This window comes from Pelobates fuscus, chromosome 5, assembly GCF_036172605.1.
Source record: "Pelobates fuscus isolate aPelFus1 chromosome 5, aPelFus1.pri, whole genome shotgun sequence".
Classification (NCBI taxonomy): Eukaryota; Metazoa; Chordata; class Amphibia; order Anura; family Pelobatidae; genus Pelobates; species Pelobates fuscus.
The window spans coordinates 99,069,382-99,092,842 of record NC_086321.1 but is presented as its reverse complement, the minus strand read 5'-3'; the positions used below and the strand labels follow the sequence as shown (position 1 = coordinate 99,092,842).

Genomic DNA, 23,461 nt, shown 5'->3' with positions numbered 1-23,461 from the left:
ATACTGTAAAGTTAATTTATGTGAACTTCTACGAAGATTTAAACTGCTTCGTATTCTGAGTCAAAGCAGCGGAAACGTGCTTAACAAATTGGTATATTTTAGTAATAGTCATAGTGACACTGATTATTGACAAAAAGCCTTTCACCTACCACACTGTTTTTCTGTATTGTAATGAATCATTTCCTTATTAGTGTAGCCAGTGGTCCGTAATATATCTTCTAAGTACATTTCTTTTACTTCATAAGGCTTTCCTGGAACTAAAACATGTGGTACAGTTGGGAAATGTTCATCAGCATGAATAAGAACAGATTAAACTATAGAAGTGACTGATTTGGATCTCTACAATTCAGAGTACTGTGGTTTGCTACGAGTGCTTTATACATCCTAATGGCATACCAGGTTTAAAATAAGCTAAAAGCCTGTTCTACATACATCTACAGTTTATCTATTTAATTATATCCATGGTGCATACACTCACAGATAAATAGCCATTCAGATCCTCTACAAATGCACTCCTTCACTCACACAGTCAAAAATGTGTGAAATCACCACGAGACCTGCCAGAGTTCCACTCTATCCCCAGACTGACAGGGTCCTAGGTTCCCTGAGCCTCCTACTGTGGCCAATACTTGGCTAATAAGCATGATCAAAGTGTGCTTTTCCCACTGTACATACTGGTTTCCATGCTCCCTTGTCACTTGTATGATACTAGGTATGATATTACAGTGTGTTACTCACATTGTTCTGAATATGAGCAAGGAGACTGGTGGACACAGTGGGAAAAGTACACCACTCCTGCTAAACAAATTGAATACAGCTTGAATGACACTCGCAGGGTTCTTCACTGACCTGAATTTTTGAAAATCAAATCCAAATGGTAAAACTGAGGCAAAAGCAATAGGCTTATTTGTTAAAGTAAGAATTCAAAGTAAATTTCAAATTTAAGGTCAAAAGAGTGCAATTAGGGGGGAAGAAAAATCTGCATTTGTTTCAGTTTGGTTACTCTGACTTTAAATTTGAAAATCCCTTTGAATTTTTACTGTAGAAAAGTTGTGACCAAAGTAAAGAATTTTCTAGAATTCCTATTTTTGCTTCACTTTTCCATTTAGATTTAATTTTAAAATATTCTGTGTTTAGTGAATAAACTTGTCAATTTCCACTCTGCTTCTGTGAGTGAGTGGACATGTTGAGCCCTGACAACATATATAGTTTTTCTTAAAGGGACACTATGCATCAGAACCACTACAGCCTTATGTACAAAGAGCCTGCCCCTGCAGGATGAGCAGTCTAAATCCAGCTTGTTCTGAGAAAAGGCAGTGAGACCTCTAATATCCGTCACTCAGATAACCACTAGAGGGACTTTCTGGTGAAGTCATGCAAAAATCGCAGGACTGATGTTCATCATGTCCACGCTCTGCATAGAGGCTCCCCATAGTGATGCATTGATTCAATTAACTCTATGAGGTGGGGCAGAAGGGAGCTGCACTGCATTTGCCCCATATATGCACTAGCCTCCCAATTCCTCCCTATGGTGATCTCAGCCAGCAGAGGTGTGGCAGCTATAGCAAGACTACAACGCCAGGGCAAATAAGGTAAAAAAATCTTTTTTAAATGTATGGTGGGATAACAGTCTAGGAATAAGATTAATATTTGTATTTCTAATGCAATTCACATGTGGCAGTTTGATATTAACTAGATGCCGATGGTAGGACATGACATTACATCCTGAACAGCATGGACTAACAAGTCCTAACGTCGGTGCCCGTGTGGTCCTCTGAATTATATTTAACTCCCTGGACCCAATCGGGGAGACTACCTGACATCACCCACAGCCAATCCCACCAATCCGAATCATACACACTTAGAACTAAAAAAAGATTATATATATATATATATATATATATATATATATATATATATATATATATATATAATAAATATATATATATTTATTTATTAAATATTTTACCAGGATGGATTCATTGAGATTTCTCTCGTTTTCAAGTATGTCCTGGGTATCAAAATAGACTTAGAATGAATACACTTAGAATAAAAGTGTGTGTTTGTGTATATAATATTTTATTCTAAGTGTATTTATATGTTATTTATATATAATTTTATATTGAGGGACCTGCCAGACAACCCAGGCAGAAATACCAGATAATTTAATTTGTAAGCCCTATATTTGACCCTGTAACTTTTTAGAACCCCATAAAATCTGTGGGGTATTGTTGTACTTATGAAACATAAACACTACTATGAGCTGCACTGGTTATGACTCACTTGAAGAGTATTCAACAAAATGGACTTACTATATATAACAGGACAACCTCCAAAATAGCGTACGAACAGATTAACATCTAAGGCAGCACTGAAAAGAATGAGTGTTACAGATGGGTGCTTCTGCATCACATCTCTCAGTTTGGTCAGCAGGAAGTCGCTGAAGCGATCTCTCTCGTGAACTTCATCCTTTTACATAAGCAAACGACATGATGATGTATAGCATACATTTAGCATGTTTCAGTTACATGGCACAATACAACCAACAGGTCTTAAATCTGCTTACCAGTCATGGACAAAATTGTATCAAATAAGTGTCACTGCATTATGAGTAATTGTCAATAAGGCTCTTTGATTGTCATGCCCACTTTAATTTTTCAGGCTCATTTCCAACCTGTACTTTACAACATGGGTAGAAAAGTAGTAGCCCCCCAAGCTGAACAATGCAAGGCACATTAAATGAACCGGTAATATATAACCAGCCTGTTAAACTTCCATACCCTCAGCAAGTGGGTGAGAGCGATATGTACTGCGGGTAACATGAACACCTTCATAGTAATAGAGTTGAGGAAAGCCATTATGTTTAACATCGAGGCTAAGATCGCAAACATTGCCCTGACTGATATGGGCAAGGAGGAAGATGGAGAGACTTTATCAAGGGTTTAGGGGAGGTTCATAGGAGCCTTCACTTTAACCAAAAACACTATTTTCGGTTGGAGCGACCCTTCAAAGCTCCAATGTAAAAGCTAGAAAGGATAATTTATCGGTTTCATAAATGGCATAGTAAACGTGGATTTGATAATGTATTCTGGCAGCAAGGTCCATAATTAATTGGTTTGTCACCATGCACGCATGATTTGTGATTACATCATTTCACTGCCCACAGCAAACTTCAAACAAATCCTTGTTTATTTACTATGTAAAAATGAGAGTAATACACAACCCTGATAAATAAGATCGCCATGTAACGTGAAAGTGACATTTTAATTATTAGATATACGGCAATCGATTACACCACAGTAGGAACATAAGTCACTATATCATGAACAAATAAATATAAAGTTGGAGGTGACCTTTGGCATAATTTCTAATACCTGCTCTAGTTATATTGCCTTGTCATTTAACCAGTTTTTATGTACTAGAACGTGCACAAAAGGCACAATGACTATGCTGCTTGTCAGCGTGTAAACACACTTGAATCTCAGATGTACTTTAATTTTAGGATGGAGAAAATGCTAAGGGGTCTACTGACTTCACCATAAGAAAGCATAAGGTTGATTTACTGAACTCTGTATTGACCTGGATTTAAAATCAAAATTTTAAGATGGAGTACAAAATAGATGATTAAAAAAAGATCTCAACTCTATATATAGTCACAACTTTAGAAGAGAATTTTGGAATTCCATTTTTAATCCACTATTAATCAGTTAACACTCCAATCAAGAACTCCAAACTAGATAATCTGCAGTGAAACAATAGAATGCATTGCAAAGTGAAATCAGACAAACAAATTTAGTCCGGTTCCTCCGGGAATAGGGCAAGTTGTTAAGCAATAGTTTGGCTAGTGGTCCAGTGACTTGCCTCTGGCTTTTGTTTCGGTTTATGCAGCATTAGCCACACACCGCTGACTCACTCAGCCTGCATGAAAAAAATGGTTTAATTTTCAATCAGTTGTTACCTTGCTTTATTTTAGAGGTTTTTATCTCCTGCTCTGTAAATTTAACTTTAATCACACACAGGAGGCTCTTTCAGTCTCTAGGCTGTTACCAGAGCAGGAGATAAGAAACTCTAGATTAAACCAGCTGGGCAATAAAATAACCTAAATATCTAGGTTCATTTTCAGGAAGTGTTTTGGAAGGATGTGCAAGTCACATGCAGGGAGGTGTGACTAAGGCTGCAAAAACAAATAGATTTACCTCCTAAATGGTAGATAATTGTGTAAGGGCCTGCATGAGCATGGTCTATACACTAAAACTGCTTCCTAATATTGTTTTGGAACCTATAGTATTCGTTTAAGGTAACTACAAGAGTGGCCACCCGGCTAAACTTTCCTCATACTGTACAGAAAAAGAAAAAGTCAGGAGGTAGAGTTGCCGGGTTCTGTAACCCTAACTTCATGGTTAAACCTATGGAAAAGTAAGTCTGTCACTTTAACAACTATAACAACTTAAATGAGTTTAAGTTGTTATGGGGGTGGGAGTGTCTTTTTGACTCAATCAGGTTTTTCCACTAAACCACTAATTGTGGAGAACTGACAAGGCAATTGCAAATTGTAGAAAAGAGCTGGAAACACAGGCTATCTGGAAAATCTTTACATTTCTAATAATTTGCCTAAAAGTGTGAAATACAATAATTAACCCTCTAAGATAACTGGCATAGGACATGGAATTACTATTTCAATTTATCGTTGCAAATACTTACCACAATGACATGAGTGACTGTTGCAAGTGTGCTGTCTCCAGACATTAGGGTCCGTAAAAGGACATCATGAGTGGAAAATGTGAGAAGTGTGATAGGAGAAAATCTAGTTTTAAAAAAAATAAAATAAATCAATACATTGTTTTTTGCCATTGTACAATGCAGAATAAACAGACCAGGAGTCAGATATTTGAAAATAAGCATATGATTTAAAGCCCCTCCGATCTACTGAATATCTGTAATTGAAGCTTGGGTAACAGAGTTCTGGGCTGCCAAGGTCACGTGTGCCGGGAGTGTAACTAGGCCCCAGCACAAAAGTTAATATATCTCGATATGAGGAATGCTTCAAGCAGAAACACTGCACATACAGACTCCTACCACCATGGCCATTACAAATCACTGACGTCTTGGTGGTTGGAATACCCTTTTAATAGTGTGTCAGTTATACTCATTGGTTTTTAAAAGACAGAAAGGGCTGTCTTTAAATATCCTATCTATAATATGTATGGGTGCACTTAAAGAGAAACCCTCAACTTACGGTGGAACAAACACATAGTGAAAATTCTAGGTTTTGTTTTGGTTCAGATGTTGGCAATTACCTCCATCCTTAAATGGTTAAGGGGTTAATACTGTTTATTACCGGCTTTCGAATCGGATCTGATAGCCAATAGTCTGTCCTATTTCCTCTCCCCGCTCAGCTGCAATCCTCTCTGCAACTGAAATCACAGCCAAACGGCTTGGCTGGGTACAAAATATACGACAAGGGACACCATTTTTGCAGCAATCATCAAGGAGGAACTGAGGAATCTGTAAAATATATGCAGAAAATTAGACACCATTGGCCATTACAAAGAAAATGCTAATAAAATGAATACATTGAAAAAAAAACAAAATCACACATACCGTAAGTTTACAAGGTAGTCTGAAAAGTGACAGTTTTATATTATTGTTTAAAAATAAATGAGCAATTTTTCTATTTATGCCTATAATTAGAAATTCACGTGGTTTTCCTGACAATTCACACTTAGTTTATAACTCTACATGGCAATAACATTGTAAATATTAGCACCAAGTGAGCTTCTTACATGGAGACAGGACACCAGCTGGGAAGGTGTTTATTGCTAGTTCACTACGCAAATATAAAAAATTATCAAATCATAACATTACAATCTTTATTATGATGATAAGACACTCTCAAATCTCATTCTACAATGTTGTACAGAAGGTCTATTGAAACGTTAAGTAACTGTTTTCTTTATCACACAACAAAATGTTTTGTAAAAGGTATCATTCATAGACAAAAGTCATTAGACTGGATAACTCCTCTGTATTGTGTTCTATACAATCTAATCTCTCTAAATGCTGTCTTTTCTAATTCTGCAACAGTGACATTAATTCTGCCATGGTTGGATGTAATATTATGCCTAAGAACATCAGTTAACACTCTCAGCTATTGAATTCGGTCTGAATAAAAAAGAAATTCTTGTACGCAATATGGCAGCTTCTCCATACATTATATCAGAGTAGAGGGATGGACCATAAGTACTCAGGAAAATATCAAACCAATCTTAAATGGTTTGACTCTTACTCAGGGGACAGCTCCAGAGATTCCTGCCACAATTACTACTACAGCACGCTGTAGTGGTTATGGTGACTATACAGTCCCTAATCGCTTGTCATTTTTTATGGTTACAAATATTATAAAAATAACACTGCCTTTATTTGTACATTAGGGAAAATTGACGAACAATCGTTATTGCATTAGGAAATGCGAATTAATTTCAAAGTCACAGAAATTTACCTGTGTTGTCTTTCCTGATCCACTTTCACCTATAATCAGTACAACCTTATTTTCCTTAATGATTCTGACAATTTCCTCTTGTTTTTCGAAAACCGGCAGAGAACAACGGAAGGAATCAAACTCAGAATTTCTGCGCTTTTCCGGGACTTGTGGAATTCCGTTGTTTAAACGCCCACTGGTCTTGCTCATTTTACGATTCTCTTCAGACAGCACAAAAACGATTTATATAGGACGGCACATGTTTGGCAAATAGTAACAAAGACAACATGTATTACAAAATCCAATATTGCACAGACAAGGAAATATTTTATATAAAGTGAGTAACAGACAAAAAGAACAGCCCAGTCCCCTTGTGACTCTTCAGATCTATTACAGCTGCAATTCTCGTAAGATGGCAATAGTCCACGGACCACTGAAACACATTCTGTTTTACTGTTACATACGGTTTTATTAGCCCACCAATTATTCCTAACACTTATCTACAAAACTCTTAAGAGCTCTACACCCTATCACATTTCTTCCCTTTTTCATACACTTCCCAGCTACCCTACTCTGCCAGTGACCTCTCTTGTCCCCTGCTCGTGCCTGTGCTGCTAAATCACATACAATATTTCTCACGTGTAGATCCATTTCTAAGGAACAGCCTGAATCCCCCCCCCCCCCCCCCCCATCAGATTCGCCCCCAGTTTTCAATACTTTAAGAAGTCCCTTAAATCCTCTTCAGGCGTTACTAGGGCCATTCCATAAATCTGTCTCTGTCTCTCTCCAAACATGGAGAAAAGAGTCAATTAATTTGAATCAGAAATTATTATTCCATTCTGTTACGGAAAACTTTTAAAATGATTTATCTACAGAAATCACCATAATATCTGTAGCAATATTTTCAGATCAATCATTTGAAAAGTTTTTTTCTAAAAGACTGAAATAATTTCTGATTCTGGTTAAATCAAATTAAATCAATGCCATACTTTATGACTCCACAATCCATGAAATTTACTTTGAATTCTTACAGATTAACCCTTTAAGTGATTTTGGTTTCTAGAGCGTCATTTAACAGAATTAACATACAAGATCCAGCGCACTCACTCATTAACTAAACAGCAATTTCAAAGCTCACAGAAAGTTGCTGTTTAGTGAATGAATGAGTGAGCTGGATCTTGTATCTTGTTTGAATTGGCATCATTTGCATGTTATAATTGCCTATCCATTTTCAAGATATCTGACTTCCTGGAGGCCTTCAAATGCTGCTATTAAAACCAAAAAAAGACCATGCCATAAAGGAACTCACCTGCTTCCACTGCAAACACATTTCCACGTTTGGTCTTCGGCAGCAGGTCTGACCTTTCCTTGTTAATGACTGGAAACCTCTGGAGGAGACTCCACATGACATGTTTGGTGTTGTGAGTTAGACTGCACGTCATCATAGCACTTACTGCCTCAGATCCATCCTTCTTTCTTAAAGTTAAGTATCTATGTGTTCCTTTCCTGGATGTATATGTAAGAAATTGACATTACTACCTACTCTCCTCTATCAGATGATGACCAAAAATAGAAGATGAGAAATTTATTATTTAAAACATTCCATCATAAAACAGTATTTTACAGAGTTACAGTAAAACTGTAATTTTTTTTTGCATTGACGAACGTTTAAGAGAGAGGCAGAACACTCGAGAGAGAAACCGTAGACCTTCCTTTAAACTAGCTCCTTAATTTCTAAGTTCTGAATCCACAACCTCACTTTTTCCAGAACCTATGCAGATAGGCAATACTCGCCTCTCAGAAGAGGAGAGACAGTACAGGAGAAGGGAGGGGTTGTGTATGTACTGTGGAGTCAGAGGTCATTTACGCCTAAATTGTCCTAATCGCTCGGGAAACGCTCGCACCTAAGTTTCTCTAGAGGACAGGCCTTGGGTGTTTCTATTTTGTCCTCTAATCTTAATTATAAAGATCACAGGCTTCTGCTACCCGTTTCTTTAACTTGGGAGAAGGGAGTACTAGAAACTATGGCATTGATAGATTCCGGAGCTGCTGAGAGCTTTATCGACCAAGTTTTTGTTACCAAACACGCTATCCCATCCCAGTTAAGGGAGACACCCTTGGCCGTTGAGGCCATAGATGGTAGACCTTTAGTTGAGCCTGTTATTTTCCGTGAAACCATACCCGTTAAATTAACTGTTGGTATCTTACACGAGGAAGACATATCTTTATTGCTTATTTCTTCTCCTTCTGTTCCCATAGTCCTGGGGTACCCTTGGTTAAAAAAACAAAACCCTATTATTGATTGGGAATTAGGGGAGATAATCTCATGGGGTCAGGGTTGTCAGGACAGGTGCTTACGGACAGTGTCACCGCTTTGCGCAGTTAACACACCGATTAATTCTACCTACTCTACAGAGGTACAAATACCGCCCCTGTACCTGGATTTAAAGGCAGTATTTGACAAAAAGAATGCTGATACTTTACCTCCACACAGGTCTTTTGATTGTAAGATTAATCTACTACCTGGTACTATGCCCCCCAGGGGTAATGTATATCCTTTGTCCACTAAAGAGAACTTAGTCTTAGAGGAGTATATCCGTGAGAACCTAGACAAAGGATTCATTAGGAGATCCTCCTCTCCTGCCGGGGCTGGGGTTTTTTTTGTTAAAAAGAAGGATGGTACACTAAGACCTTGCATTGATTATCGAGGTTTGAACAAAATAACCATTAGAAATGCCTACCCAATTCCTTTGATTACCGAGCTCTTTGATCGTCTAAAAGGCTCCAAGATTTTCACCAAGTTAGATCTCAGAGGGGCGTATAACTTGGTGAGAATTCAGCAGGGACACGAGTGGATGACGGCGTTCAATACCCGTTATGGGCACTATGAATACACAGTAATGCCTTTTGGCCTCTGTAATGCACCGGCAGTATTTCAGGACCTGATCAATGAAGTTCTTAGGTAATTTCAACATGACTGCGTTATTGTATATCTGGATGATATACTTATACACTCTAGAGAGATTGAGACTCACCACAGACAAGTCAGAAGGGTATTGCGCAAGCTTCTTCAACATGGCCTGTACTGCAAATTGGAGAAATGCAGCTTTGACCAATCCCAGATAAACTTTCTTGGTTATGTGATTTCTGGGGAAGGGTTTAAGATGGACCCGGATAAGCTCCAGTCCATTTTGGATTGGCCTTTACCCAGGGGCCTCAAGGCCATTCAGAGGTTTATTGGATTCTCCAACTATTATAGGCGCTTCATTAAGGGTTACTCTTCAATTATAGCTCCTATTACCAATATGACCAGACAGGGGGCTGACACTAAGAACTGGTCTACTGAAGCCCTTCTTGCCTTCAAAACACTCAAGGAACTGTTTGCTTCTGCACCAATTTTAGTTCACCCTGATACGACTCTGCCTTTCCTACTCGAGGTAGACGCCTCAGAGACAGGTATAGGTGCTATCCTGTCCCAAAGGTTAGGTGTGGATAAGCCCTTACATCCATGTGGTTTTTTTTCCAAGAAACTATCAGGCCCTGAGAGCAGATATGACATTGGTGACAGGGAACTACTAGCAGTTATCATGGCTTTAACCCCTTAAGGACACATGACATGTGGGACATGTCATGATTCCCTTTTATTCCAGAAGTTTGGTCCTTAAGGGGTTAAAGGAGTGGAGACATTTATTGGAGGGAACCTTACATCCTGTTACTATTTTGACAGACCACAAGAACCTGTCCTATATTGGGGAGGCCAAGCGCTTGTCCTCCAGGCAAGCTCGTTGGTCTTTATTCCTCACGCATTTCAATTACGTGCTCACTTATAGACTTGGTTCTAAGAATTCTAAAGCCGATGCTTTGTCTCGACAATATGAACCTTCTGCGATATCTGAGCCGGTTTTGTCTTCTATAGTACCCAGGTGCAATATTATCGCCAACACGAGTCTTAAGATTCACTCTCCGTTGCTTGGTCAGATCATGAAGTTGCAGCATCTGGCGCCTAGACAGACTCCTGGGGCAAGGCATTTCGTTCCTCCTGAACTCCAACTGGAACTCTTACAGTGTTTTCACAACTGTAAGGCGGCTGGGCATCCGGGTATTCGCAAGACATGTTCCTTGATCTCTAAAGATTTCTGGTGGCCTTCTTTACGGAAGGATATTAGGGATTTCATCGGAGCATGTGAGGTCTGTATGAAGACTAAGCAACCTCATACGCTTCCATGTGGGTTGTTACATCCCTTGAACATTCCAGAGAGACCATGGTCCTGTTTGGCCATGGACTTCATTGTAGATTTGCCTGTTTCTAAAAAACAGACTGTGATCCTCACGGTGGTTGATAGGTTTACTAAGATGGCTCATTTCGTGCCCTTAACTAAACTCCCGACTTCTCCTGAATTGGCGGAGATATTCGCGAGAGAGATTTTTCGCTTACATGGGATACCTTCCGAAATTGTTTCCGATAGAGGTTCCCAATTTGTTTCACGTTTTTGGAGATCCTTCTGTTCTCAACTAGGCATCAAATTGAATTTTTCTTCTGCCTATCACCCTCAGTCTAACGGAGCTGCTGAACGTACCAATCAAAAGATTGAACAATATTTGCGTTGTTTTGTTTCTGAACACCAGGACGATTGGGTCGGTTTGATTCCTTGGGCGGAGTTTGCACACAATAATCTCGTTTGTGATTCTACTCGTTCCAGTCCCTTCTTCATGAATTATGGCTTTCATCCTTCCATTCTTCCCTCGGTTTCTCCTTCCCAAAGGGTACCGTCGGTTGATGTTCATGTTGCCAATTTGAGGAAGTTGTGGGATCAGACTCGACAAATTCTCCTACATAATTCCATGTTGTTCAAGAAACACGCTGATAAGCACAGAAGGGCGGCTCCGGTTTTTGTTCCAGGTGATAGGGTATGGTTGAGTACTAGAAACTTTCGTTTGAAGGTTCCTTCTATGAAATTCGCTCCTCGTTACATTGGTCCTTACAGGGTTCTGACTCGAATTAACCCAGTTGCGTATCGCCTAGCTCTTCCAGCTGCCTTACGCATTCCTAACTCCTTTCATGTTTCTTTACTGAAACCGCTAGTCTGTAACAGATTTTCCTCCACTATATCCTCTCCTCGCTCTGTTCAGGTTGAGGGTCAGGAGGAGTATGAAATCAACTCCATCATCGATTCTCGAATCTCCCGGGGGAAGTTACAATATCTTATTGACTGGAAGGGATATGGTCCTAAGGAGAGGACTTGGGTACCTCAGGAGGATGTACATGCTCCTCGCCTCCGCAGGGCTTTTCACTCCCGTTTTCCATCTCGTCCCGGTTCCTTCCGCCCGGTGGGCATTTCTGAGAGGGGGGGTACTGTCAGGGTACCTGTAGTCTCTACCTCAGAGGAGGTGAGAGACTTAGACGTTTATCCTCCCAGAGGGGTTGTTTCTTCCGTTCCTCGCGGTTCTCTCGGCCATTTACAAGCCGACCGCGAGGGATCCACTTCCTTATATGACGCGACGCTCAGTAGTCGACGTCATGACGTCAACCCGGGTCGACCTGTCAGTCAAGTCCCGAGCACTAATCAGGACTCGTCGGGGGCGTGATTACCCCCTAGAATCAAGGTATAAAGTAAGGCTTTCGGCATCTGCTCATTGCCCTGTCGTGGTTCTAGCCTGTCTAGTCACTCAGTGCTCTTGTATTCTAGTTGTCTCTTTGGTTCTGACCCGGCTTGTCTGTACTACCCTGTTTATCTCTGTTACCCTTTGACTCGGCTTGTCTCTCGCTTACCTGTCCTCTCGTTCCCTCGACCTGTTCCTAGACCATTCTCTACTTACTCCTTACGTTAAGTCCGGCCATTCTAAGGTCCGGTATACGTACCTACCACCTGTTTGTACTCTGCGTGTTGGATCCCTGTCCCGATCCTGACACTATATAACCTCCGCACAGACCCTACACTACACCAACCAACCCCAACAGAAATTGAGGAATTTCTTGCGAAGATGCAGCTTCCCACTCTTACTAACACACACACACAAATGTCATACAACTTCAGGTCACCACACAGGAAATATTAGACACCATTAGCTCCTTGCCTCCTGGGAAATCACCAGGCCCAGACGGCATGACCAATGCTTATTACAAACAATTTGCACCACTTTTAGCCCCTTACCTACAAAGGGTATACCATCACGCCATACAGACGGGACAACTGCCAAACGAGATGTTAATGGCCCATGTTGCCACTCTCCCCAAGCCAGGGAAACCCCCTAATAGATGCCAGAATCTCCGCCCCATCTCCCTACTGAACACAGATGTGAAAGTCATAGCAAAGATCTTCTCCAATAGATTAGCACATATAATACCTTCACTGATACAGGAAGACCAGGTGGGATTTGTGGGAGGCAGGCAGGGGGCTGACGGCACAAGGAAAACCCTAGATCTACTTTACGAGATACAACGGAATAAAACCCCTAGCGTCCTATTATCCCTGGACGCTGAGAAAGACTTTGACAGGCTTCCTTGGCCTTTCTTAATGGCAGTTCTCCGAAAATTCGAATTCCCCCCGCAATTTCTATCACTTGTCGCGGCATTTTACTCCTCACCAACAGCCAAGGTTGTGAATGGGGGCTTCATATCAAAACGGTTTCACATCTCTAATGGTTCCAGACAGGGCTGCCCCCTCTCCCCACTTCTCTATATTCTAGCACTGGAACCCCTTACCCAATTGATAAGAGACAACCCCAATATACATGGAATTAAGACCAAGAATCGAGAATATAAACTATCCCTCTTTGCAGATGATATCCTACTCACCTTGGAACAACCGCTTATATCCCTGCCCAACTTCCACCAAATTCTCTCCCAATTGTAAAGTGCCTGTTCTTACTACAAACTGAATATCTCAAAAACACTCGCCCTAGGTATTAACATCCCAAACCAAGAAATGTCAACCCTCAAAGCTAACTTTCACTACGACTGGAGGCGTGATCATATCAAATTCTTAGGTATCCTCTTTACACCATCCACGAACTCACTATACAAAGCTAATTATGTCAAACTCCTCACGGAAATCAGAACTCTGCTGCACAGTTGGGGGGGCAAATATATATCCTGGACAGGCCGGATAGCTTCAGTAAAAATGGTGATTCTACCAAAAATTCAATACTTGTTCCGTACGCTCCCACTTAAGCTCTCCAGTAAATATTTAAAGGATCTGCAACGTACCATAAACGATTATGTATGGGACTATAAAAAAACAAGAGTGGCACTAACCACGATGTTTAAAGCATGTGACCAAGGGCTTGCCAGGGCTTGCCGGATGTGAAAGGATATTACCGAGCGGTGCAGATTGCCCCACTTATTGCGGCTTCTCACCGTATGACCCCCATGACATGGGTCGTATTGGAGAAACATGGTGCCAGAGGTCTCTCACTCCCCACTATGGCGTGGCTACCGCTGAACCACAGACCTAAAGCGTCGGAAATGCTACCGACAACCACACTGACCCTCTCCGTATGGGACGACTACCGCAAAAAGAAGGGGACAACAACATCTCTGTCACCAGCGACCCCAATAGAAGCGATCTGACACCTTATTCCAGATTTCAACCACAAGCTCTGGCAGAGGCATGGCATTTTCACACTGTCGCAAGTGCTGCAGGGCGACGGCCTCAAGCAACTCACTGACCTACGTGAAGAATTCAAAATGCCAACGACTGTGACCTTCTCCTACATCCAGCTACAATCATGGATAAACCTCCATAAACCGCATCAAACCGTGCGCTCACCTGACCCACACTGGCTCAAACTGATAGAGATAGGCACTAAAACGAAGCCGGCAACAAAACTTATCTCGACAATCTACACTTCCGAAAAAACGGACACCCAGGAAAAAACACCTTCCTTTAGAGTGGCATGGGAACATGACATAGGGCACAAGCTCATGAACGACCAATGGATTGACATCTTTCGTGCCAATAAAAAGCTAACCCTCTGCACATCCCACACAGAACTCTCCCGTAAACTACTATACCGGTGGTATCTTGTTCCTACGAGACTTAAACATAGCTATCCAAACATGCCAGATACCTGCTGGCGATGCCAGGGAGACCGAGGCACCCTGCTACACATATGGTGGCAATGCCCACTATTGAAACAGTTCTGGTCACAGGTCCTAGACCTAGCGATATGCTGCACCCAAATGCACATCACCCTGCTACCTGAAACGTTCCTGCTACTACTACTCCCCCGAACTCCTCCCACACATACTAGATATTTGTTATACCACATCTGTATAGCAGCCCTCACCGTCATAAGTAGGAAATGGAAACAAACCACTGCCCCTACGATCAACCAGTGCATCACAGCTATAGAAACCACTAAAACTTATGAAACCATAGCAAGGAAATCAACACAAACCAACCCCTATTGGACTGTGGCATGGGACATATGGGATAGAAGCAAACCGTGCTGAATCGCCAATAAAACGCTACCTGATCAAGGGACACACCTCCCCGACTGGAGGAAATGCATAGCCCACGCTGGCCCGCACCTACGCACCTACACCTCATATACAACCCAATACACATATACCGCATACCAACCCACATGACATACACACTCACCACCCTATCCTAGCCAGATCCCCCCCTTACCCTCCACCTAAAAACTGCCTACCACGCAAGTAATATTGAATCGTACACTCAAGCCACGTCCGACCCGATGTAAACAAACGAGACCCACGATTGCACGTTAGAGTTCAGATGTTGTGGCACCATGAATGTTTTACGCATATTGCATCACCTCGAATCCACATTGTGACCATGATTATCTACTGTAACCGTGATAACTCGTGACGATTTATATAACCTTACCTAACCTCCCTTTGACTTCTGTACCCACCCCCTCCTACCTCTTTATTGCAAAATAAAAATTGTCAAATTCAAAAAAAAGAATATGCAATGACTAGAAAAATTAGAGTAACAGACATTATATATGCACATTAAAAAGCCACGAGGCTATTGTGCATGATGGGGGTAAAACACTGGGTTTATATTTAAGAAGGTACATATAAACTAACCATTTCACAGTAGGAGAAATTCACCATGGTCTTAGACAGGGATATGCCCTGATGCTACAAAGAGCCAGACAAAGGGTCTCACAAAAAAATGGATTTTAAACTTATTTGAAAAATTTCCACTAGAGACCGCTCTACTGATGATATACCAGGTGTAAATGGTGGAGTGATAAAATATATAAAATAACAAACCTCTTGTGTGTAATGTATAACCACAATAATGTGTAGAATAGCAGATTCTCCATTAAAGAGATAGAAACCGGTCCCCAATAAACATAATTAGATAATATATCCCCAAAGTAGTTTAAAATAAATCCTGCCTGATATAAGACTAGATGTCCAGAAATCAATTATTAGACATAATACCAAAAAGACCGCTTTGAGAATCTGCTACAACAATATTAGATTAACAAACAGTCCAGATATGAGCATAAGAAAGAGGGACTAGAAAGGTGGTTAGTTAGTCTGCCCCAGAAAAATCCATTCATTATGAATTGGGGTGACCCTCAACCTTCCTTAAATTTTACCAAGGGGATACCCCATCAGCAACGAATCTAGTAAATCAAAAAGGTGCTCAAATCATAAGTGAAATAAATATAAAGTAAAACAGCCCGCAAATCCTAGGAGTTGTATAGAATTAATAGTAATTAATGAAAATCAAGTTTATATGCATATCAAAAAAATATTCACTTAAGCAAAAAAATGTGCACGCACAGAGGACAGTAATAGCATCCAATTATTTGCATGTGATCTCTTGCTCTTTAACTTATCAAAAATGCAATACTGGCAATGGAATGTGTGTTTTAGCACTGGAAAAAAATAACAACTTTTTTTTATTTTACATTTACAAATTCGACAGAAGTCAAAAGCTGCAATATTGGAACTTTTCCACAATACTAATTTGCAGTTGCTAAAAAAAATAGCTATTAAAAGGAACACTCCAGTGACCTTTATCAGTAGAGAGCTGTATTAGTTATGCTGCCTGAGGTGACCCACTAATGTCATAAGTCAAAACTTTTTAGAATAGTTTGACTTACTGAAGCTGCCAGAAATCACTCTCTGCATCCACTACAGCCTTTAAATAGCCAGGAGCTCTCTGTCTGAGCTATCTACATTAGGCTTCCCCAAACTCAGGCTGAGGCTCATGGGAGTTGTAGTTCAGCAACATCTGGAGGGCCGGAGTTTGCGGAAGCCTGCTTTACATGGATGATTTCTAATCCATCCCTTCAAAAACAGTGCCAGGTGTTTGGTGTTTTTTTTTTTGCACCAAAACGGGCTTTTAAGAATCAGTGAAGGTGAATCCTCAGTGCTCAGACTATAATGGCAGGGATTGGTGTGTTCCTTTAATACTACAAAATGAATCTAATGTAGTTTTACCCACACAATCTAGGCCCTGATCTCTGCTTTGAGGTTTTTGGGAGGACCATTCATATCTCCCACTACACAAAGAACAGCATAAGCTCTTCCCTTACCTTAATCACCAATGTGCAATGAGGTATATGGTGTTAGGAATCACTCTTGACTGCAATTACTAGTTTATGGATAGGCATTTCAGATGTTGCAGATTACATCTCCCATAAGGTTCTTATAGGCATAATGCAGACAAAGGATTATGGGATACATAGTCCACAACATCTGGAGTCCTGAAGGTTGTCTTCAATGCTTGTTCTGTGATGCCATTTAATGAATACATCTTTAATTCAATAGTACAATTGGTTAGGCATATAGTAACCCTCTGTCCACTGAATATGGGGTCAAACGAATCTGCTTTTTCAATTTTGGCTTACTGTAAATAACTTCCATCAAAGTATAACTATAGAACAAGACTGACTCACCCTGTGCTCTTTGTCATTAGCCCAAGTGACTGGGCTAGCAGGTGAATGAAAGCTCTTTCAGTACCAGTAAAGGAAGAAGGAAATTCCATCTCTACAATAAGGAAACATAAACTTCAGACAAATTCCACAAATATGTATATCCAACATGCAATTAATCGATATGAAGGCAATCTATGACTCGATTAGAAAGATACATTTGAAGGGGAGATATTCATTTAAAAAGAGGCTGAAAACAACAGGGTACGAACCCAGTGGATAGAGTGTAGAAAGATTAAACAGTGCAAAAATACAGCCTTGTAAACATTAAAATATAACTTTTATTATAATTGCCTTAAAAAGGGGGGATATAATCCAATATCATAGATAGGATATGTAGCCTTTATAATCTAAATAAAAAGATGAAGATAAATCATAAAATAAAATATTTCAAGTTTAAACTTAATATGTTTAAACTTGAAATATTGTACATTATGATTTATCTTCATATATTTATTTAGATTATAAAGGCTAGATATCCTATCTATGATATTGGATTAGATGCCCCCCCCCCCCCCCCCCTTTTTAAGGCAACTATAATAAAAGTTATATTTTAATGTGTACAAGGCTGTATTTATGCGCAGTGTAATCTTTCTACAATCTATGACTCGGATTTATTTATTCCAGTGTGATTAACACTTATGTCCTGTTTATAAACTTGGCTTCAGGTTTAATTAAAGCTGACCTATCAAATCAATTTCTTCCTTGTGCATTCTGTAAGTGCTCAAAATAATGCAACCTCCTTTCTTTCCACCTAATTGATGTCATCATGGTGTGTGAAATTCTCTGCAGCATACAAATGACTACTTTATATATAAATACATAAATACTTTATGTACATTTTAGATATTAGAAAGTACAATATACATTTGCATACTGTTAATGTGGTTGATAGACCATTAATCTTTGTCCACTGAATATGGGACAAGTAAATCCTCAATTTTTATATTTTATATGTTACGAATGACTCAAAATTTCACAGGATCTAATCGTTGTAATTGTGACAATCAGATATAAAAACATACATTCCAGCCTACGTTTTACATGTAGTGGCCAGTAATGGTTGGGCCCACATGATGAAAGTATAGATCTACCGACCCCATGCAGGGTAAAAGATCTCTATATCCAGGGTGCAATCACACCACTAGCGGAGCTTGTTCCACATCTACCACACAATCTATTTCAAAAATACAAGCAAAAAAAAAGTTACCTGCCCACTATCCCTATGCACATTTAAATAACAGGTGCTTATTTTGTACCACTTTAATAGTCATTAAAGTGTAAGCTCACCTGCCCTGTCAAGGCATACCACTTAGATGAGTTTAACACTAACAATTTACCTTGATGCATTGAAACGCAAAATTAAGCTCTGCATTCAAACTCTCACTACTCTGCTGTCCAAGAGTCGTGGGAGTTTGAGCAAAAGGCTTCATTGTGAATAGGGATTTGGGGTAGTGTGCAAGTAACATTTTTACTATGTCTTTTGGTTGATGAATTGCTGCCAACCAAGATTAGTCGGAGTTTGAACACAGGGCTTAATTTTGTGTGTTTGTATTTTTTGTTTCTGTAGTACACAGTCATGATACTACACATGTGCTATTTCCCACCCTATGAGCATCCTTTTATGGGTTAACATGTGCATAGGGGTTCATAAGAATATGCTTTTCTGTCTCACAGATATGGCCTTTTAGCTGGAAGTAGCAATGTGAATTGTTAGTTTAGGACTCAGCTAAGAGGTTTCCCCTTGAGAAGGCAGGCAAGCTGACACTTGAATGGGCACTGGAGTGATACTAAGAAGCTTCCAGTTCTGGAAATGTTTATAAGCATTTGGGATAGTGTGCAGGTAACTTTTTTTTGTTTGTTTTTAGTTTTGTACGGTGTTTGGGCTCTTGAATACTATAGTCATTGCCGCTACCAAAGAGTAATGGGAGTTTGAGTACAGGGGTTAATTTTGTGAATTTTCAAAAATATCTCACCTTTTTCATCACTATAGCGAAATCTCTCCAAAGCAGCGTTAATACCCATTTTGACTTCTTTAACTACTTGCATGTCTTCTAATCTCTTTGTTCGACCAGACTTCGACGATCCTGACTGGTGTACAGCACGAGCTAATGCTGACATACTGTAAGCCATTTTTTTCTTAACAAAAACAAACTCACTTTAATACAAACATTCACAGTGTACTAGAGTTCACATTAAAAACAAATAAAATGAATTAATATTATTTACAGTTTATTGTTTTACAATTATTGCTATGTACAGGGCACCAACACAACCCACAGCACTGTAAAGCAAGTACTAAACACAGAATAACTCGGCACCTGGTATACTTACAAAGATATTTTGAGAGATCTCCCAAACTACTCAGCTCAAGGTGTATACAACTCCTGACAGATTTAACCCCTTAACGACGCTGGACGGAAATTTTCCGTCAAGGCAGACCTACCCTTAAGGACGCTTGACGGAAAATTTCCGTCATTTACTAAAGTTAACGCCAGATCGCCGCAATCGCGGCGATCGTGGGGTTAACGCTGTTGCTGGGTGCCTCGGCGTTTGAGGAAGCCCAGCATCAGCCAATAGCGCTGTCCCAGCACATGTGATCGCTGTGACAGCCAGTCACAGCGATCACAGTGCTGCTGGGATTTCCTGATCCTCCTCCCTCCACCTCTGTGTGTGTTTAGAAGTGGAGAGAGACGGATCGGTTGAAATTTTGTGTCCCTGACAGACACAAAGTATTTAAAAGTTTAAAAAATCCCTTTACTTCCTTTCCCTGTAAAAATTAACAAGGGTTTAACCCTTTGATCACTGGCAGCAGTGATCACAATACTGATCACAGTACTTTACTGAGATCAGTTTTTTTTTTGTAACCCTCAGGGGTTAACTTTATTTTATTTTAAACCCTCAGGGGTTAAATATATTTAATTTATTTTTTGTACTATTATTTTCAGTTAATTAGTCAGCTGGGGTGGATTGAAGCTAGGGGGAATTGGGGAATCTAGCATTAGTGTAGCTAGGAAGCTGAAAAGTTTTAGAAAGTTATTAAAAGTTATTAAAAGTTTGTAAAAGTTTGTAAAAGTTTATAAAATCATAAAAAAAAGTGAAAAAAGGAAAAAAGAGGAAAAAAAAGTAGTTTATTTTAAGTCAAAGCATTTCTGCTTTGCTAGGTGTAAGCACTGTGTTTAGCGGTGATCTGATTTCTGTTTTTACCCACAGGGGTTAATTTTTTTTTAAGTTTTTAGAAGTTTTTAAGAGTTTTAAAAAAGTTAAAAAAAAGTATTAAAAAAAGTTCAGAAAACAAAAAAAGTATAAAAAAAAAGTTAAAAAAAACAAAAAAAAATACATTATTTAGTTAAAGTTAATTTTAAGCTTTGACCATGCTTAGAAGGTTTAGTGCCGAGGAGGCATATAATATATTAGCAGCCGACTCAGAGGCAACCGACACTGCCTCAGAGAGTGTAGAGGGTGACTATGTGCCAGACACAGATGAAGAGAGTGAAGATACCCCTGGCACTGCTCCTGGCGCTGATATTTGGGTGCCCCCTAACAATTTTGTCCCCGACATCCCTCTGTTCACTGCGACTCCTGGTATTCAGGGAGACGTGACCAGCTATAACTCCCAGGATTTTATGGAGCTGTTCCTTGGGGATGATTTTTTAGGGCAGATAGTTACACAAACAAATATTTATGCAGCGCAGTATCTGGCACAAAATGCAACAAGTCACCTTGCCAAAAAAGGGAGCTGGTACCCCACTAGTGTGCCAGAGTTAAAACAGTTCTGGGCACTAACCATGCTGATGGGAATTATAAAAAAGCCCAGCATCCGAATGTACTGGTCCAAAAACCCAGTATGCAATACTCCCATTTTCTCTCAGACCATGAGTAGGCCCAGATATGAATCAGTACTGCGCTTTCTGCACTTCAATGACAATTTGAAGTGCCACCCCAAAGATCATCCGCAGTATGACAAACTCTATAAAATCCGCCCCCTAATTAACCATTTTAATAAAGAATTTGGCCTAATTTATACTCCCCAAAAGAATATATGTATTGACGAGTCCCTAATGAAATACAAGGGTAGACTGGGGTTTAAGCAATACATACCAGCCAAAAGATCCTGGTATGGCATCAAGCTATACAAGTTATGTGAAAGTAGCAGTGGGTATGTTTATACCTTCAGAGTATATGAAGGTAAAGATAGCCACCGGGATCCCCCAGGTTGCCCTGATGTAGTTGGGACTAGCGGAAAAATAGTTTGGGATCTAATGAACCCGCTACTGAACAAGGGGTACCACCTCTACCTTGATAATTACTACAATAGCATACCCCTTCAAAAAATGCTATATTGTTTTGAGACTGTGGTCTGCGGCACTATCCGCAAGACACGCACTGGCTTCCCCAAGGCTCTGGCAGAGAAAAAAATTAAAAAGGGGGAAACTGCTGCTCTATGCCAGGACGAACTGCTGGCTCTGAAATACAGAGACAAAAAGGAGGTGTTCATACTGACTACCATGCACAGTGAACACACACGCAGGGTCGCAGTCCGTGGCAGACAGGAAACAAGACGGCTGCCTGTCTGCATTAAGCAATACAACAAACACATGGGGGGAGTTGACCTGTCTGATCAACTGCTGCAGCCATATCTGATAATGAGAAAGACCAGGGCCTGATATAAGAAAGTGGGCATTTATTTAATGCAAATGGCTACTCATAACGCATTCATCCTTTTCAAAAAGGCAAATCCTTAGCTGAAATGTACTTTTCTTACATTTCAGTTCCAGCTAATTTCGGTGCTGCTCACTGAGTGCCACAGTGGGGAGCCATCAGCAGGGCCTAGCAGCAGAAATATTCAGACAGGTCACTTCTGCTTTCGGATACCACCAACCCCCAAAAAAAAGACCCCCCAGAAAAGGTGCAGGCTGTGTTACCAGAGAGGCATTCGAACGGAGACCAGTTTCTACTGCCCTGATTGTCCCTCTCAGCCTGGCCTTTGTATTGGGAACTGTTTTAAATTATTTCATACTCAGGGCCAATAGTATGTTGTAGTTCTTCTGTTATTTAACCACTGACTATATATATATTATTTTATTTTTACCTTTTATTTAGTTAATTGGGGTGGATGATAGTTCCTGGGAAATTGGGGAGTTTAGTGCGTATGCTAGGGGTAAAAATACAAAAAAAAAATAAAAAATAAAAAAAAAAATAACATTATTATAACATTGTTTTGTTAAAGTTCTTGTGTAAAAAGTTAAAAATGCTTAGGAAGTACAGTTAGAGAATTCTGACAGCGGATTGAGATGTGACAGACAGTGCCTCAGAGTTTGACCCAAAATGGGACATGGACCCAGCATGCAAATTCAAAGTTTGAAACAAACCTGAAATGACTGAGTCTCAAATGTGCCCCTTCAACATCCACATATACCTGAGAAAGGTACACACGGGGGTATTGCTGTACTCAGACGACATAGCTGAGTGACATATGAAGCATTATACTGCCGTAGCACACCTAAGGATTGTAAACTATGCATTAAAATCTCAAAGTGTGTGCCAAAAAGGCAGAGAAAATGCTTACTACTACTAGACTTGGTACTCACTAGCGAAAAAATTATCCCACCCTAAGGTTCAAAACGGGCCTTTTGAAATACCCTGGGGTGTCTTCTTTAAAAAATGGTAGGCCTTTGTTGGGGAAGTTTGAATTCTCAACCTGTTAAATGCCCAAAATGGGACATGGACCCAGCGTAAAAATTCAAAGTTTGAAACAGACCTCAAATTGCCGAGTCTCAAAGTTGCCCCTCCAACATCCACATATACCTGGGAAAGGTACACACGAGGGTATTGCTGTACTCAGACGACATAGCTGAGTGACATATGAAGCGTTATACTGCCGTAGCACACCTAAGGATTGTAAACTATGCAGTAAAATCTCAAAGTGTGTGCCAAAAAGGCAGAGAAAATGCTTACTACTACTAGACTTGATACTAACTAGCGAAAAAATGATTCCACCCTAAGGTTCAAAATGGGCCTTTTGAAATACCCTGGGGTGTCTACTTTAAAAAA

At 40.1% G+C, this 23,461-nt stretch overlaps 1 protein-coding gene across 1 annotated transcript in view; it reads right to left on the bottom strand.

Annotated features, from left to right (window-relative positions):
- The window catches only part of LOC134612543 (3'-5' RNA helicase YTHDC2-like), an 84,227-nt gene extending 64,780 nt beyond the window's left edge, over window positions 1-19,447 (bottom strand). The window contains exons 1-8 of the mRNA XM_063456925.1: window positions 19,384-19,447; window positions 17,372-17,462; window positions 7,788-7,984; window positions 6,500-6,699; window positions 5,339-5,505; window positions 4,702-4,804; window positions 2,313-2,469; window positions 150-257 (exon numbers count right to left, since the gene is read on the bottom strand). Coding sequence (XP_063312995.1) covers window positions 150-257; window positions 2,313-2,469; window positions 4,702-4,804; window positions 5,339-5,505; window positions 6,500-6,699; window positions 7,788-7,984; window positions 17,372-17,462; window positions 19,384-19,432 — 1,072 coding nt within the window. The 5' untranslated portion in view covers window positions 19,433-19,447. The remainder of the gene's footprint in view (window positions 1-149; window positions 258-2,312; window positions 2,470-4,701; window positions 4,805-5,338; window positions 5,506-6,499; window positions 6,700-7,787; window positions 7,985-17,371; window positions 17,463-19,383) is intronic.
- Between the last annotated feature and the right edge of the window lie 4,014 nt (window positions 19,448-23,461).